The following is a 14,643-nucleotide window of genomic DNA, read 5'->3' as shown; positions in this document are numbered from 1 at the left end:
AGTTTGCATTTGCATCTAGGTGCTACCTTTTGGGGGTCAGGGTACTGGGGATTAAACCCAGGGGTGCTCTCCCACTGAGCTACATCCTGAGCCCCTTTGTATTCTTTATTTTGAGACAAGGTCTAGCTAAATTGCCAAGACTCTTCTTGGACTTGCCATCTTCCTGCCTCAGCCTCCTGAGTTACTGGGATTACAGACATGTGCCACTGTGCCTGCCTGGGTGCTACCATTACTCCCTGTATGAACTTAAGGTGAATTACGTAACTTGTCTGTGCCTATTTCCCATCTGTAAATTGGCGATAACCACCTTGGGTTGTTCCTACCACCTGGGTTTTATGTGAAGACTAAATGAGTAAATGTGTGCAGAATGTGGGTGACAGTGTCCAATACAAAGCGGCCTTTCAGTAAGTGTTAGTTATTATCACTTCCTTCTTTCTTCACTCAGAGCTGTGTCTAGACAAACCTATGAATGACCTATTCTCCAAATCTGCTTCTTGCTTAACCTCGGTGACTCAAGGGGCAGTCGCCTGGTGCTAACCCCCTGTTGCCCCCTGAGGCTCATCTACAATACTCACCCTTAGACTTTTGTCTACCCAAACTGTTGCCATCTGCCACCCTCAACTTGCCCACCCGCACCAAGCTGCTCAGGTTGGGGAAGAAGAGATATCACACAGTGGGGCTTGCCTCAGCCCCCTGCTCCCTCCAGACACGTCTGCTCCAGCCGTTCCCTCTTGGCTGGCTGGGAACAGAGGACAAGAATGGGGAAGGAGCCCAGGCACCCACCCCGTGGGCCTGGGGAAACAAAAGAACTTGTCAGGGGAGAGAGGTCCGAGGGGATTCCAGCTCAGAGGGATCCATGCATGGCATTCCAGAGTAGGTGGCAGCTGGCACTAGCCTTGGGTGCAGAAATGGCAGGGTCCTCTCCGGGGTCAGGGCTAGGTTGTGCCAAGGCCCCAGTGGCATTGTGACTCCCCTATTCTTGAACAACTGTGCCACTCCCTTGGCATAGGCCTTGAGAACTGGGGCAGGAGTGTGGGCTCAGCTAGGGTAAGGGGAGGGTTTAGAGAACACACACACACACACACACACAGGGTCCACCATGAGGTGCAGATCCTGGTTCTGAGGAGGAAGGGGGAAGAAGGTGTGGTGCAGATGTGTGTATGGGTGGGGGTGGGGGTGGGGGAGATGACTTTGTGGTTCCATGACTATGTTGGGGTGGGCCCTGTGTCTGTGTGTTTATCTCTGCCCTGGTTTGTTGTCCAGGTGAGTGTAGGTTTTTGCTTTACCTCCGACCCTTTGCTTGAGCCTCTCAGCAATTCGGCAGTGAGAATTTTCTCTTTGGGAGGGTGGGAAAATCCAGTTTCTCAGTGCAGTATGGGTCAAGGATTTATAAACACACACAAACAGGACATTCTTGTGTGGGATCCTTAGCTCCCCAAGAAGCTGGGTTTGCACTCATTTGAAGGAGAGAGCTGAGTATTCCTAGTGTGTCTGCATCATTTCCATGTGTGTCAGTGGCTGTTATGTTTGTCATTTTGTCTCCACAGTAATATCTGTGTCCATAGCAAGTACTTGTGAATGCTGGGCTCAGATTTAAATTTGTCTTTAGTGATGTTTGCCTTTAAGAAACAATGTAACAGGGGTTAAAAAAAATCCTGGGTTCAAATCCAAGTTTGGACAGTAACTAATCCATTAACTCTGGACAAGTTCCTTAGCTTCTGTATGTCTCAGTTTTCTCACGGGGATAATAATAACAATAGCACTAACCTTACAAGGTTCTGTTGAGGATTCAATGAGATCATGTTGCACACCTGGCACAGGTCAGGATATTTTTAACAGTCCAGTCTTTGGGTGTGCTCCTCTTTGAGGGACATGACTCCTCTGTTGTGACTGCAGTATGTGACATCTCAGCCAGATTATAAACCGTTTTAGGGGAGAACATGGGTTTTAATGGTCGTTAATAATACTCATGAGAACTCAGTACCACCTTTGTAACCATGTAGTTTGGAGGTGAAATGAATTAAATTAACATGTAAAACAAGACTGGTGTTTGACATATGTCCACATCTGGTAGTGGGGGGGGGGATGGGAAGCTGGTGATGGTATAGTGACAACACAGCCCAGCCGGTGCCAGGGTCCCCGCGGTCACTACTGCACCTGTGTCTCTCTGTAATCCCAGACTCCCTCCTCGTGAATGTCCTAGTCTGGCCTTGAGGCTCACTTAAACCTCCTTTTCTCCTTCCTGCACTCAGCCCTGCCCCAGTGCACCAGCCTAGGTGAGCCTGTGTTTTCTTGTGGATGTGACAGATGGGGACAGAGATGCCCTCCAGTCTACACGATACATTCCTCTTTTGCAGAGTGTGCGTGTATTTGTGCATCACTCTGTTGGGTGTATGTGCAGCACCTTTCTGCGTAAAATCCCTTTCCATTACGGCGGGTACATGCGTCTGTGTGTGTGATGAGCCTCGTGCCTGCCATTTCCTCTCCTCCCCCAGCTTTTCCAGTTACATAAGCAGCTGAGGGGCGAGTCAGTCTTGAGCTGTCGGCTCCCCCTGCTGGCCACCTCTGGAACCCACATTTGCGGGAGGGGTATGTGGAAGAAGTTTTGCCTCAAGTCCTCTGGTCCTCCATCCCTACCTGCTCTCAGCTCCTTCCCAGTCCTAAGCCATGGGAGGAGGACTAGTATATCAGATCCCTGAAGAACTCCCTCATAATGCCCAGAATGAGGTTTGGTTATTATTTGTTTACAGTATGTTCCCTGCAACACAATGGCTACTTTCCCTGAGGGAAGGGGACCAAGATGGCCTTGACCTTGTTTATCAAAGCACTGTCTTGTTTAGCACAAGGCCTCCCCAATCAGTATTTGGTATATGAATGAGTGTAACAGGATAGAAAAAGGCTTGGAAGGAGAGACAGTGCAGTATAGAAAGATTTGGGGACAGGCAAGCCTGGGCTCAAGTCAGGCCTTGATTACTTGAAAGCTGTGTGGCCTTGGGCAAGATGCTTTAACCCTTCTGAGCCTCAGGTTCCTCTTTTGTTAAAGGACACCATCTTGTAAAACAGACTGTAAAGGCAAGAAATCATACCCCTCTGAGTACTGCCCTTATTGTGCAAGCATTCCATAAATCTATTATGATGATAATGGTATCTTAACATCTGTCAAACCATAATAATCAGGAAGGCATTAAATCCATTCAGTTTCTAACTAAAGGGAGAGAATGGTTTTCCTCTAAATGCCTCTCTGGGCCTTTCATTTTCACACAGCTTAACAGGGACTGGGGATGATTTAGAGAAATGGATCTGAAGAAACCAGTCAAGGCAGGTATGGTTTGGCTTGTGCCACTTCCTGCCTCTGGACCTCAGTTTTCTAGTCTGTAAAGGATGCCACCTAAGTAGAAGGGTGGAGGGGGATGAGAAGAGACAGGTAGCAGGGTGGAGGGTGAAGGGTGCTGGAAAAGCTCTGGGGTCACAATCCAGGGCCACTTTGACAGCCTTGTCTTTGCAGACCTGCTTCACCCTTCCTGACCCTCCTCACTCTCCATCTGCTCCAGAGTCCAGGGAAAGACAAAGAACCTAGGTAGAATGCCTCCACCATGTCCAGGGCAGGTCCCACACTTCCAAACACAGGGCTATGTCCATCTCTTGTCACTTAATATAGAAACTTCTTCAGCTAATTCCCCTAAGTTTTAGGTCTAAACTAAAACTAAACTACTTAGAAAGCAGTTTAAATATTAATTCAAAAACAAAACACCCCCTCCCATTTCGTGTTAGTTGCCCTGTGCCAACCAGCTTGTGTACATTACCTCAATTAATCACCACTGTAACCCCTTGAGTGAATGTCAACAATTTCAGCTCAATTTGTGGTTGAATGAGGTTAAGCAACTGGTGCAGGATCCCTCAGCCAGTAAGAAACGGCTTTTGAATGGTCCACTTGTCCAGCACATTTTCCTTTGGTTTTGCCCTCTGAGGGATTGGCAAACAGGTCTCCCATGACCTTCCGGGCCCTGAAGCACTCTTGGACCCAAACCCTTCGCGTTCCGAGCTCCTTTGTCCCTCTGACCCCCACTTAAATCAGCAGGATTTGCAGCGATGACTAGCGGCTCAGAGAACTTAACTGGATTCTGAGAGCTTGCACCCGACTCCCGGCGTCACAGGTGCTCGGCGGGGTGAGGTCTCGGTGGGGGTGGGTGGAGATTAGCGGGGGCGAGGCGTGGCCAATTCTGCCCGCCGCTGGCCTGGGGCGGAGCCACCGCTCGATTCCAAGTCCGGCCGAGTCAGGGGATTAAGGAGGGCGGATCTTGAGGCGGGGACCGAGCCAGGGCTGGAGACTGGCCGGGCCTCAGGAGGGCGGGGTATGGGCGGGGCCCTGTTTGGGGCGGGGCTAGGGCTGGAGACTGGCGGGGCCGCAGCCCCGTCAAGCTGTGGGCGGGGCCGAGGCGTGGGCGGGGCCGAGGCTGGGGCGGGGCGGGAACGGTCTCCCGAGCTCCCTAGGGCTGGAGGGAAAGCGGTGGGAGGAAGGGGGGAGGGAGGGGACTTGGCGCCTCCTGCTCCGCTCGGCTCTGCGCACCCACGCCTCGCTGCTCCGCTTCCTGCCCCCCACCTGGGCATGCGCCCCCCGTACCCCCAGCCCTCCAGAGCCCGCGCAGCCCCCCGGAGCCTCCTTAAAGCCGGCCGCGCAGGATGGGCGCCCCGGGTCCCAAGCCGACGCTGCTGCTACTGCTAATGCTGGGTAAGCTGGGTCCCCGCCCTGTCCTGGGCACCGCAAGGCAGGTGCCGGCCACCCGGCGCCCATCCGGGCCCGCCTTCCCAGCATTTTGGAGCTCTTCGCAACCCCCCCTTCTCCGTCAGGTGTGTCTCCAGTCTCCCCGGGCTTGGCGCCCAGCTTCCCTTTGCGGCAGCCCGCCGAACCAGTCACGCGGAAAAGGGGTTCCCCAGGGCTAGTTCCGTAGCCGGGGTGGGTGGGGGGCACAGTGAGGACCCACGGAGGTGCTGCCCGAGGCACCGCCAGGTCTTCGGAGGCAGGCCCTACTTCTCAGCCTGCAGACCCAGTTGCTGGGGTCGTTTTGTCCAAATGGTGCGATTCAGTTGTGTCTCACACTCAGCTCCAGGCCTGGCCTTGGGTGCCTGCCCTGTGTGGGCAGTGCCCGACGGTCTTCATAATTGCCCCAGAGTTGGCTGGAGGCCCAGAGGCTGGTTCTACCCACATCTTTGAAGTAAGTCTCCACTAATTGCTCCCCATACACTTCATCATTTGAGGCTCCCTCCCTTGCCCCCATCTCCACCCTTGGTTGAGTTCCTAGGTGCCCTTCTTCCCCTCTGGCATACAGCACTTTGGCCTGTTGTGAGACCCCTCCCCCCCCAAGTCCCAGTTTCCCTGCCTCAAGAGACCAGGTTCAAAGAGACTGATCCTGAGATCTCCAAGTTCCCAGTGTCTCTGGGGTGGGTTCATGGTGGAGTGTACTGGAACCAACCATGCATTGGGATAGTGACAATGGCCTGAACTGGAGGGTTCCCTGTAGGAGGTTGTCTTGGGAAGAGTGTGGCATGGAGGTAGTTAAACTACATGTACAGATTTTAGGAGACTGAAGCCCTTGAAATAAGAGTGCTGCAAGGGAGGTGGGTGGGACTCCAGAGCTTCTGTAGTCCAGGCAGAGGCCTGTGGTGCCCTGAGCTACACAGTGGTGCCAAGTGCAGTCTTCCCCTGTTGCAGGTCCCTTGGCCTCACATTCTGAGTGAGACCTCTCCTTGGGGCCCTGGGGGTGGGGGTGTGGAGAGGCAGTTCCGTGTACCAAGAGGAAGGAGCTGTGGGGATTGGTTGCCTAGCGCTTGCTCCTTTTCCATGGAGCAGGGAGGAGCCCAGGGATGGTGCAGAGAGACAGGAGTCTGTTGGGATCTGAGTGCCCACTGCATGTGACGCTGTCATTCATCCACAAATGAGGAAAATGAAAATGAAGTAACCTGCTCTAGAGAGCATATCTAGTGAGTGTTGGGGCCAGGATTTGAACCCAGATCTGATTCCGAAGCAGGTCTCTGCTTTCCTGGCTAGTACAGGGGAGAGGACCTTGCTGGGAGAGGGAACTTGAGCAGCAGCTGATTTCCTAAGGTTGTGGGGGTGACTTTCCCATGGGGATCTCCAAGCATCAGCAGCTGTGGAGCCAAGAAGGTGGGAGTGGGCCTCCTGAGCAATCTGCCCTAAGGCAACCTGGGAAGATATCTGCTTGACTGCCTTGCCTTCACCCTGATTATGAAATGTGCCTGGAGCTGGGTCCTCCTGAGCCACACCCTCACTAGCTGCTAGCTGGCTGTCAGAGGTAGAAACTCTCAGTTCTCTTTTGGTGCAGAAATTGAGGCCTGGAAGAGGAAGGAACTGGTTCCAGACCAAACCACTGGGGATGAGGATGGGCCCGAAAGCCACCTCCTGCTAGCTTGTGGCCTATCTAACTACTGACCATGTGTTCTCCCCGTGACTCAGCCTGAGGGAGAAGAAAGGGGCCTAGAGCTGGAGGGTGGAGCTGACCCCTGGGTATTTTTCTACAATCCTAGCAGAAAGGCTCTAGAATACCCCTGGGAAGCCTGGAAATGACTGTGGTTGGTAAGGTCCCTTTGGGAGCCTCCCCTTGGAGTCTCCTCATCTTTCTCCCTGGTTTTGACCCTCTGCAGAGGACTTTCCGGGATAGCAGGATATTGATCAAAATACTGTATTTTTCTTGCCTTATTTTTCTCATCTGTAAGCTGGGAGCAAAGCAACCTCCTTACATCCTGGGGTTCTGTGATCTTATCTGATAGGAGCTTCGGAAAGGTGAAGGAGAGAAGGAAGCAGTTGGGTGATCCAAGGCTGTCTAAGCTATCTCCTGGGACAGGATGGAGTCTGGTGTAGAGGAGAAAAAATGGGCTTCTGGGGGCTTAGGGCCTTCCAAAAAAAAAAGGAGCTATATGTAAATGATGCATATCATATGCAAATGAAGGCTTTGTTAGGGAGTTGGGGTGGGGGTGCAGTGTATATCAGCTGGGCTAGCCAGAAGATTGGCAGGCACTAGGGGAGGGAATCTTCTGCCCCAGGCAGGGCAGAGCCTGGTTCTTGCAGCAGAAGCCCCAGCTGCCTTGGCAACTCTGTGGGGTAGGAGAAGCAGTGAGCTCATGGCACAGCTGGAGAGGGGAGGGCATTGTGTGATGAGAACTGGACTGGGTCTGTGCCCTGTCCAGAGAGGGCCACTGGCTCCATTGTCTGGCCTAGGTGACATAGCAAATAAGCCAAAAAGCCCTTCTGAGCAATATTTTTTGGACCCCCTCCACCAAAGGAGGTCTCAGGATTCCTGAACCAGAAGGCTCCCCTGACCAAGTCCTAAAAAAGTAGAAGCAGACATGGAAGTGGGGAATGGGGTAGGAGAGGTAAGGTCTACATGGAAATGAGACGGGTAAAGTCAGGGGATCAGACGCTAATAGGTGCTCTGTTTCTGGCCAGCCAGAAATGGGATGTTTTTGAGTTCTAAGGCAAACCTGGGCCTGTGTCACTTTCTTGAGACCCAGCATCCCTTCCCTGTTCTTGATCAGAGGCTGGCCCTCTGTGTACCAACCTTCTCTGGGTTTCCTTTCCTTTCACAGTCAGGGTCAAGAATGGTGCTGGTGGTCTTGGACATGGAATGGGGACCTAGATACCTCCTACTCCTCTGCCTTTCCCTACAGGAGTCGTGTGTTGTGCCCGGGAGGTGCTGGTCCCCATGGGGCCCCTGTACCGAGTGGCTGGCACAGCTGTCTCCATCTCCTGCAATGTGAGTGGCTATGAGGGCCCTGCCCAGCAGGACTTTGAGTGGTTCCTGTACAGGCCTGAGGCCCCAGAGGCCGCACTGGGCATCATCAGCACGAGGGATACACGATTCTCCTATGCTGTGTTTGGGCCCCGTGTGGCGGCTGGTGAAGTGCAGGTGCAGCGTCTACAGGGTGATGCCGTGGTACTCAAGATTGCCCGCCTGCAGGCCCAGGATGCTGGCATTTACGAGTGTTACACTCCCTCCACAGATGCCCAATACCTGGGCAGCTACAGTGGCAAAGTGGAACTGAGAGGTACTGGGCACTGGGATGGGATGGGCCATATTCACCCTCAGGTTTTGCATTTGAAGAACTTAAGGACCAAAGTATGACTTCAGAGTCACCCAATGAGTCATTGGCTGTTGTGGGACCAAACGTAGATCTCTTTTTTCGCAGTCCGTTGCTTTTCTTCTATCAGACTACTTTTTGGGAGAAGAGTAAGTGTCCTTCACTGTCTAGTCCCACTCTTGGATTGGATGGGGAAGTATGATGGATTGAATACTCTATTCCTAGAGAGTCCAGGACCCAGATGTGGGGAGGGAAAAGTATAGATGGGTAGGAATTATGCCATGGGATATTCTTACGCTCTTAAGTTTGTCCTTTGAGAAGGAAAACAGGGCTAGTTTTCCAAGTATTTCAAACAGGTGCCAGTCTTTAACACAACAGGGAGAGGCAATGGGCTGGTTCTAGGAAATTCAACAAGTATTTATTGAGCGCCTTGGTGTGCCCAGCACTGTGCTTGGCGCCACTGAGTTACAAAAGAAATAATATAACATGCAATCTTTGCCTTTTGGAGCTCAGACAGTTCAGGGGATGGATTGTACACAGGAAATAGTAACAAGCCAGCTCCCAGCCTTCCCTCATGCCAGCTGTCCTCTCCAGTTCTTCCAGATATGCTGCAGGTGTCTGCTGCTCCCCCAGGGCCACGAGGCCGCCAAGCCCCGACCTCACCACCACGCCTGACGGTGCACGAGGGGCAGGAGCTGGCCCTGGGCTGCCTGGCTCGGACAAACACAGAGAAGCACACACACCTGGCTGTGTCCTTTGGACGAGCTGTACCTGAGGCTCCAGTGGGTCGAGCCACTCTGCAGGAAGTGGTGGGACTCCGGTCTAATTTGGCTGTGGAGGCTGGACCCCCCTATGCTGAGCGGCTAGCTGCAGGGGAATTGCGGCTTGGCAAGGAAGGGGCTGATCGGTACTGCATGGTGGTCGGGGGCGCCCAGGCCGGAGATGCAGGCACCTATCACTGTACTGCTGCTGAGTGGATTCAGGATCCTGATGGCAGCTGGGCACAGATTGCAGAGAAAAGGGCTGTCCTGGCCCATGTGGATGTGCAGACACTGTGTGAGTGCTACACGTCTTGTCACAGAAGGGGGCATCTCAGTGGGGTCCCAGAGTTAGTAGATTATCATTGCCTGACTCCACGGAACTCATCTTGCATGAGTTCTTCGTCTTGCGTAGGGTGAGCCCCACTGTTAGCACTGCTCTCCTCTCTACCCATGACAGATTTTCTTTACTTGGAAATTGGGCATGGAGATAGAAGGGCCATGGGTGAAGGGCAGGATTCAGGCCTCTGGGCAGGGGAGATGGTCACACCAAGTGAAGGGTGGACAGGAGGCCTGCAAATTGTTGCTATCCAGGAAGGAATTATAGGTGGGGAATCAGGTGCCTTTGGGTCCCTGCCTCTGAGACGCCCTTCTTCCTCACATGTTTCAGCTAGCCAGTTGGCAGTGACAGTGGGGCCTGGTGAACGTTGGATTGGCCCAGGGGAACCTTTGGAACTGCTGTGCAATGTGTCAGGGGCACTGCCCCCACCAGGCCCTCATGCTGCTTACTCTGTGGGCTGGGAGATGGCCCCTGCAGGGGCACCCGGGCCTGGCCGCCTGGTAGCCCAGCTGGACACAGAAGGCGTGGGCAGCTTGGGCCCTGGCTATGAGGACCGGCACATTGCCATGGAGAAGGTGGCATCTAGAACCTACCGTCTACGGCTAGAGGCTGCCAGGCCTGGGGATGCGGGTACCTATCGCTGTCTCGCCAAAGCCTACGTTCGAGGGTCTGGGACTCGGCTTCGAGAAGCAGCCAGTGCCCGCTCCCGGCCTCTTCCTGTGCATGTACGGGAGGAAGGTGAGATGGAGTTGTGTTCTCAGCAGGGTTTGGGGCTTCTAGGACCCTTTCCTTCTATTTCTGTGCCCCCTATCCCAGTTCATTAGCTGTTGCCATTCTTCAGTCTCAGTCTTCTATCAGGATTGTGGGAATAACCTAGAGTTTTCTGGATACTTGCTTCAACACTAACCCTGACACCATAAATCCTGACTCTTCGCTCTCTGATCCCATGTCCTTCATTTTACAGGAGTGGCACTGGAGGCTGTGGCATGGCTAGCAGGGGGCACAGTGTACCGTGGGGAGACTGCATCCCTGTTGTGCAACATCTCTGTGCGTGGCGGCCCCCCAGGGCTGCGGCTGGCTGCCAGCTGGTGGGTGGAGCGACTAGAGGATGGGGAGCTGAGCTCTGGCCCTGCCCAGCTGGTAGGCGGTGTGGACCAGGATGGTGTGGCAGAGCTGGGGGTCCGACCAGGTGGAGGCCCTGTCAGTGTGGAGCTGGTGGGTCCCCGAAGCCATCGACTGAGACTGCACAGCTTGGGGCCTGAGGACGAAGGTGTGTACCACTGCGCCCCCAGCGCCTGGGTGCAGCATGCTGACTACAGCTGGTACCAGGCAGGCAGTGCCCGCTCAGGGCCCGTCACAGTCTACCCCTACATGCATGGTGAGTGACTCCCCTCCCTCCACCTGCCATACCTCTGCTTCCTCCCAGCCCTTGTCCTGTTCTTCCCTTTCCATCTTCCCAACCTCCTGCTGCTATCACTTCGCATGAAGAGCCCCTGTGTGCCCATCTGTGTCATGGCAGAGGGCAGGCAGGGAGCAGGGAGGACTCTCTGTGCATGTAGGGGGTGAGTCCAGAGAACCTGAAGGCGAGAATGTGACGGAGGGTGGGGAACGATGGCACTCCCCCTGAACACAGCCATCCTCTCTCACCCAGCTCTGGACACCTTATTTGTGCCCCTTTTGGTGGGTACAGGAGTGGCCCTAGTCACTGGCGCCACCATTCTTGCCACCATCACCTGCTGCTTCCTGAAGAGGCTTCGAAAACGGTGATTCCTTGCTCCACAGGTGAGGGAAGAAACCTTAGCCCTGTCTTCTTTAGGCTTCCCCAAACTGCTGAGTGGCTTCCTCCTGGGCCCCACCTGGAGGAGGAGCAACCAGCGTGGTTCTGTAGGATCCTGTTAGTGGGGCGAGGGCCGAGAGGGAGCTGCACCTAGGGCTTGTCCTCAGTCCACGCTGCATTCTCTCTCCAGTTCTTGCAGGTGTCAACTGTCTTCCAGCCAGCTCCAAGTCCTCCTCTGGTTGCCCGGATACCCTCTCCCTCTGGCCACCCTTCCTTTAATTTATTTGACCTACCCCCATGCAAAGTGGGAGACATGACCCCATGCCCCACACTTTCCTGCCCCGGCTCCTCCCTCTGGCCTCTGTTCTTGGTCTTATAAAAAAGGCTATTCCATGTCCTTGAACTAGTTTTTCTAAAATGTGAATAAATTTGTTTTATAAAATCCAGGCCTAGCTGTGTCTTCTCCTGCCATGAGGCTGTAAAAGGCTGGGGTATGCAGTAGGGAGGTTGTTGGGGGCTGATAACCTGGACAAACCACGCCTCTCTTCCCACCATAAACACCATCTGGCCTCCATGGGCCTTGTCACCCACCCCAGGAGGAGACACCTGGGTCCCATCTGCTGCCTGAATTGTCAGTGCTGAGCCAACTCCTAAGGGGGCTCCTGTTTGGGGAGGGGACCCTTCTCCCACATTATGGGCAGGGACTTCCAGGGGCAGCGCCTTTCTGAGCTCCCCTGACTTGGCCATAGCGCTCTGCCTGTCTTCATTTTCCTAGTCAAGCTAGTTTCAAACCTGTCTTCTCCCTCCAGGCCCTGGGGCCTCAGTCTTTTTCCTCCTGACTTTAATTATGCTTCCTGACACAGCAGAATAGGCTTCCCAGAACAGGGACAACAGCACTCAGGGGAGGGCCTCCATTGACTGTGCCCACCAAGCTGCTACCCCTACATACCCCACCCTGCTGGCTTCCCCACCCTGCCTTCTTTCACCCTTTGCCTAAGGATCCTCTGATCTTAAACTTCTGGCCTGTTCTGCCCCTATAGAGGCATCCAGTCTACCTCTTTTCATTTAATTATTTAACATTTATTGAGCATAGCTGGTTTGCTAAGTGTCGTTTTTTACAGATGAGGAAACTGAGGCCCAGAGAAGTGATGAAACTTGATGAGCATCACTTCTCTGGGATGCGAACAAGTCATAGAGCGAGTCAGTGACGGTGTCGGCACTAAAACCCAGGTCTCCTGACTCTTTGCACTGTACAGTGGTGTCCTGAGTGGTGACAGTGGTGAGGACAGGTGTGGCCACAACTTGGTGATTTCCAGGGGAAGGAGGGGTCTGTTTTAGCCTCAGTTTCTCTTTCTGTTCAATGACAGTGGTTTCAGTGCTGTGTGTGTGTGTGTGTGTGTGTGTGTGTGTGTGTACCAAGAAGACCCCCACTATAGACTTCACCTGTTCCACTGAATTAAACCCAGATTGCTCCCCATCCCCTATCCCAATATCTATTCTTGGGAGAGTAGCTGTCATCAGCATTCTAGGACCTTGTCTTCGACTGAGGGTGACCCAGGTGGCCCTGGGACCTGAGGCAGACACCCATGCCTAGACTGAAGGGAAGGCATGGGGCTTAGGTCTTCCTTCTTGCCTCTGGAAGGTGCAGTGCCACTAGGATCCTGGCTTCCCAGCCTGAGATGGAACAGACTAGGGTGTCTGCCTCCCGCCAAGGGGCTGCGACTTGTTATTCAGAGAAGTGAGTGGGGAGCAGTCAGGCTGGGAGATGAAGGTCCTGGTAGGTCCCTTCAGGGTGCGCTCGCCTGGGCGGTACTTTTCTCCAGGAAGCCAACCTCAGGTTCTCTCAACCAACCTTCTGCCTTTTTTCGACTTGTCATTGCTGTCCCCTTGCCATCCTGGGATGACTGGGGTGAGACTGTTTTCATCTCCAGGGATTCCTGTTCCGGGGGGCCTGACGGCAGGCAGTCAACACACCCAGATGTTTGGACTCTCGTTTCCTCCCATGTTCACTTCTGCCTTTTCAATTCTACAAGGGATTTGATCCTTTGCCTTTGAAGCCCTTTCTGCTTCAGTTCCCCATTACCTCTTTAGGAGTCTCCAAAAGGCCTTCCTTCCAACTACCTTGTCCTATGTATCTTGCCCACTTGTCTTAGCAAACACCACCTCAGTTTGTCATTGACCAGTTCCCACTGAATCCCTAGTCCCAAAATTAAACTCGTTAGTCTGGGCTTGGGTCTCTTTTCCCACACACAAAACTCTACCTCTCACATTTCTCGACTCCCCCTGGAGTCTCAGTTTCTTTTCAGCTACTCCCCAGGTTATTTCACCCCTTAAAGTGTGGTTCCCAGTCCAGCACCGTCAGCATGACTCGGAAACTTGTTAGACATGCACGTTTTTGGTTTCCACCCTAGACCTATTGAGTCAGAAATCTGGGAGTGGGGCCCATCACTGTGCATTTTAACAAGCCCGCCAGGTGATTCTAATGCCCAGAAAAGTTGTACAACTTTGGCCTTTCATCATTCTCTCTGCCTGACTCAATTCCTACTATCTGATCACCAAACACCGCCCACTCCCTGCTCCAAGAGACAGCATAGGTTCTCTGTGCCAATGGTACCTTGTTCAGTTGCCATAGCTGTATGTGTGCTCGTTCCATGTGTCCTGTGTTCTGGCGATAGGAATGAGATCTTTGAAGGTCTACCACACCTAGCACTCAATCAGTCATTTGGACAATCTGCCTAACTCTGCCTCAAGGACAAACTCTGCTTCCCCAAGAACCACCATCTCTCTCCAGGACAGCACTTTCTAGATCTCTCCCCTGGCCCTTTGCTTCTGAATCTCTCCCATTCTACCTCTGCAGTAGTACCCACAAAATCTTATCTCTTGTCAGAAAATAGCCATCCCTGGATCCCCCCCCTCCCAGGACCTGCTCCAGAGCCCCAGCTCCAGCATCTGTCCTCACTGCCTGTTGCCCTACACCTGAGTACCAAAGCCATTGAAACTTGCTGAGCTCTCACCCCAAGTTACCTCCTCCTGAGTCTGTCCAGCAGGAGGGTGGAGCTGGGGGGGTGGTCCCCATCTGTGCCTGCACCTGTCTGGCTTTCTCTCCTCTGGTTCGGCTTGGGCTACTCTATTCATTTGAGATAGGTGTGTCACACACAGAGGATGCTGAGGAGGTGAGTGGGGACTGCATTCCGTCTCACACTGTTCCCCAAGCCAAGCATCCTGGTTTGGGGCTGCATGTGTCTGGAGGGAAAAGATGCCTTTTTAGAATTTGCACAAAGGTGTGCTATGGTAGCTATAGCCCTGAGTGCACCAGCTGTCCAGATAAATGGTACCAACTGATTGGTCCATTTACCTATCCATCAGTTGCCTTTTTGTCACCATCTTCCCATCTGACCCCCATAATACCATCCTTCTGCCCATCTATCCACCCATGAACAGATGGCGAAGGTCAAACACAGAGAGATGGTGTGTTTGCCCATCCCCATCTTCCATTCTCCTCAAATCAGGGAACTTCCCTTCCCTTGTATTCTGGACTCAGGTTCTCAAGGAACCTCTCTAACTTTAGCACCTTCTCTGGGAACTCACCTGGCTCCTCTTCCACCTCCAACATCCAGCTCCCCATGTACCTGTGTCTGGCCCCCGGTCTGCTACAGGGGTTTGGAGGAAACTGG

General features: G+C 53.4%; 1 protein-coding gene across 4 annotated transcripts; it reads left to right on the top strand.

Moving 5' to 3' along the window:
* Positions 1-4,523: 4,523 nt before the first annotated feature.
* Positions 4,524-11,411, top strand: Igsf8 (immunoglobulin superfamily member 8). 4 transcript variants are annotated; one of them, XM_076862351.1, is made up of 7 exons: positions 4,524-4,729; positions 7,684-8,061; positions 8,689-9,150; positions 9,523-9,930; positions 10,157-10,570; positions 10,844-10,974; positions 11,160-11,411. In XM_076862351.1, exons 1-6 carry the CDS (start codon positions 4,681-4,683, stop codon positions 10,957-10,959), a joined length of 1,827 nt encoding a protein of 608 aa, XP_076718466.1. In that variant the 5' UTR covers positions 4,524-4,680; the 3' UTR covers positions 10,960-10,974; positions 11,160-11,411. The 4 variants fall into 4 exon arrangements, with proteins under 4 accessions (XP_076718466.1, XP_076718469.1, XP_076718468.1 ...); XM_076862354.1 differs by having other exon boundaries at positions 7,603-8,061; XM_076862353.1 differs by having other exon boundaries at positions 5,849-8,061.
* The last annotated feature ends 3,232 nt before the right edge of the window (positions 11,412-14,643 follow it).

The sequence above is a fragment of the Callospermophilus lateralis genome, chromosome 7, assembly GCF_048772815.1.
Source record: "Callospermophilus lateralis isolate mCalLat2 chromosome 7, mCalLat2.hap1, whole genome shotgun sequence".
Taxonomy (NCBI): domain Eukaryota; kingdom Metazoa; phylum Chordata; class Mammalia; order Rodentia; family Sciuridae; genus Callospermophilus; species Callospermophilus lateralis.
Note: the sequence above shows the minus strand (reverse complement) of the source record. Positions and strands in the feature narration are given on the sequence as shown.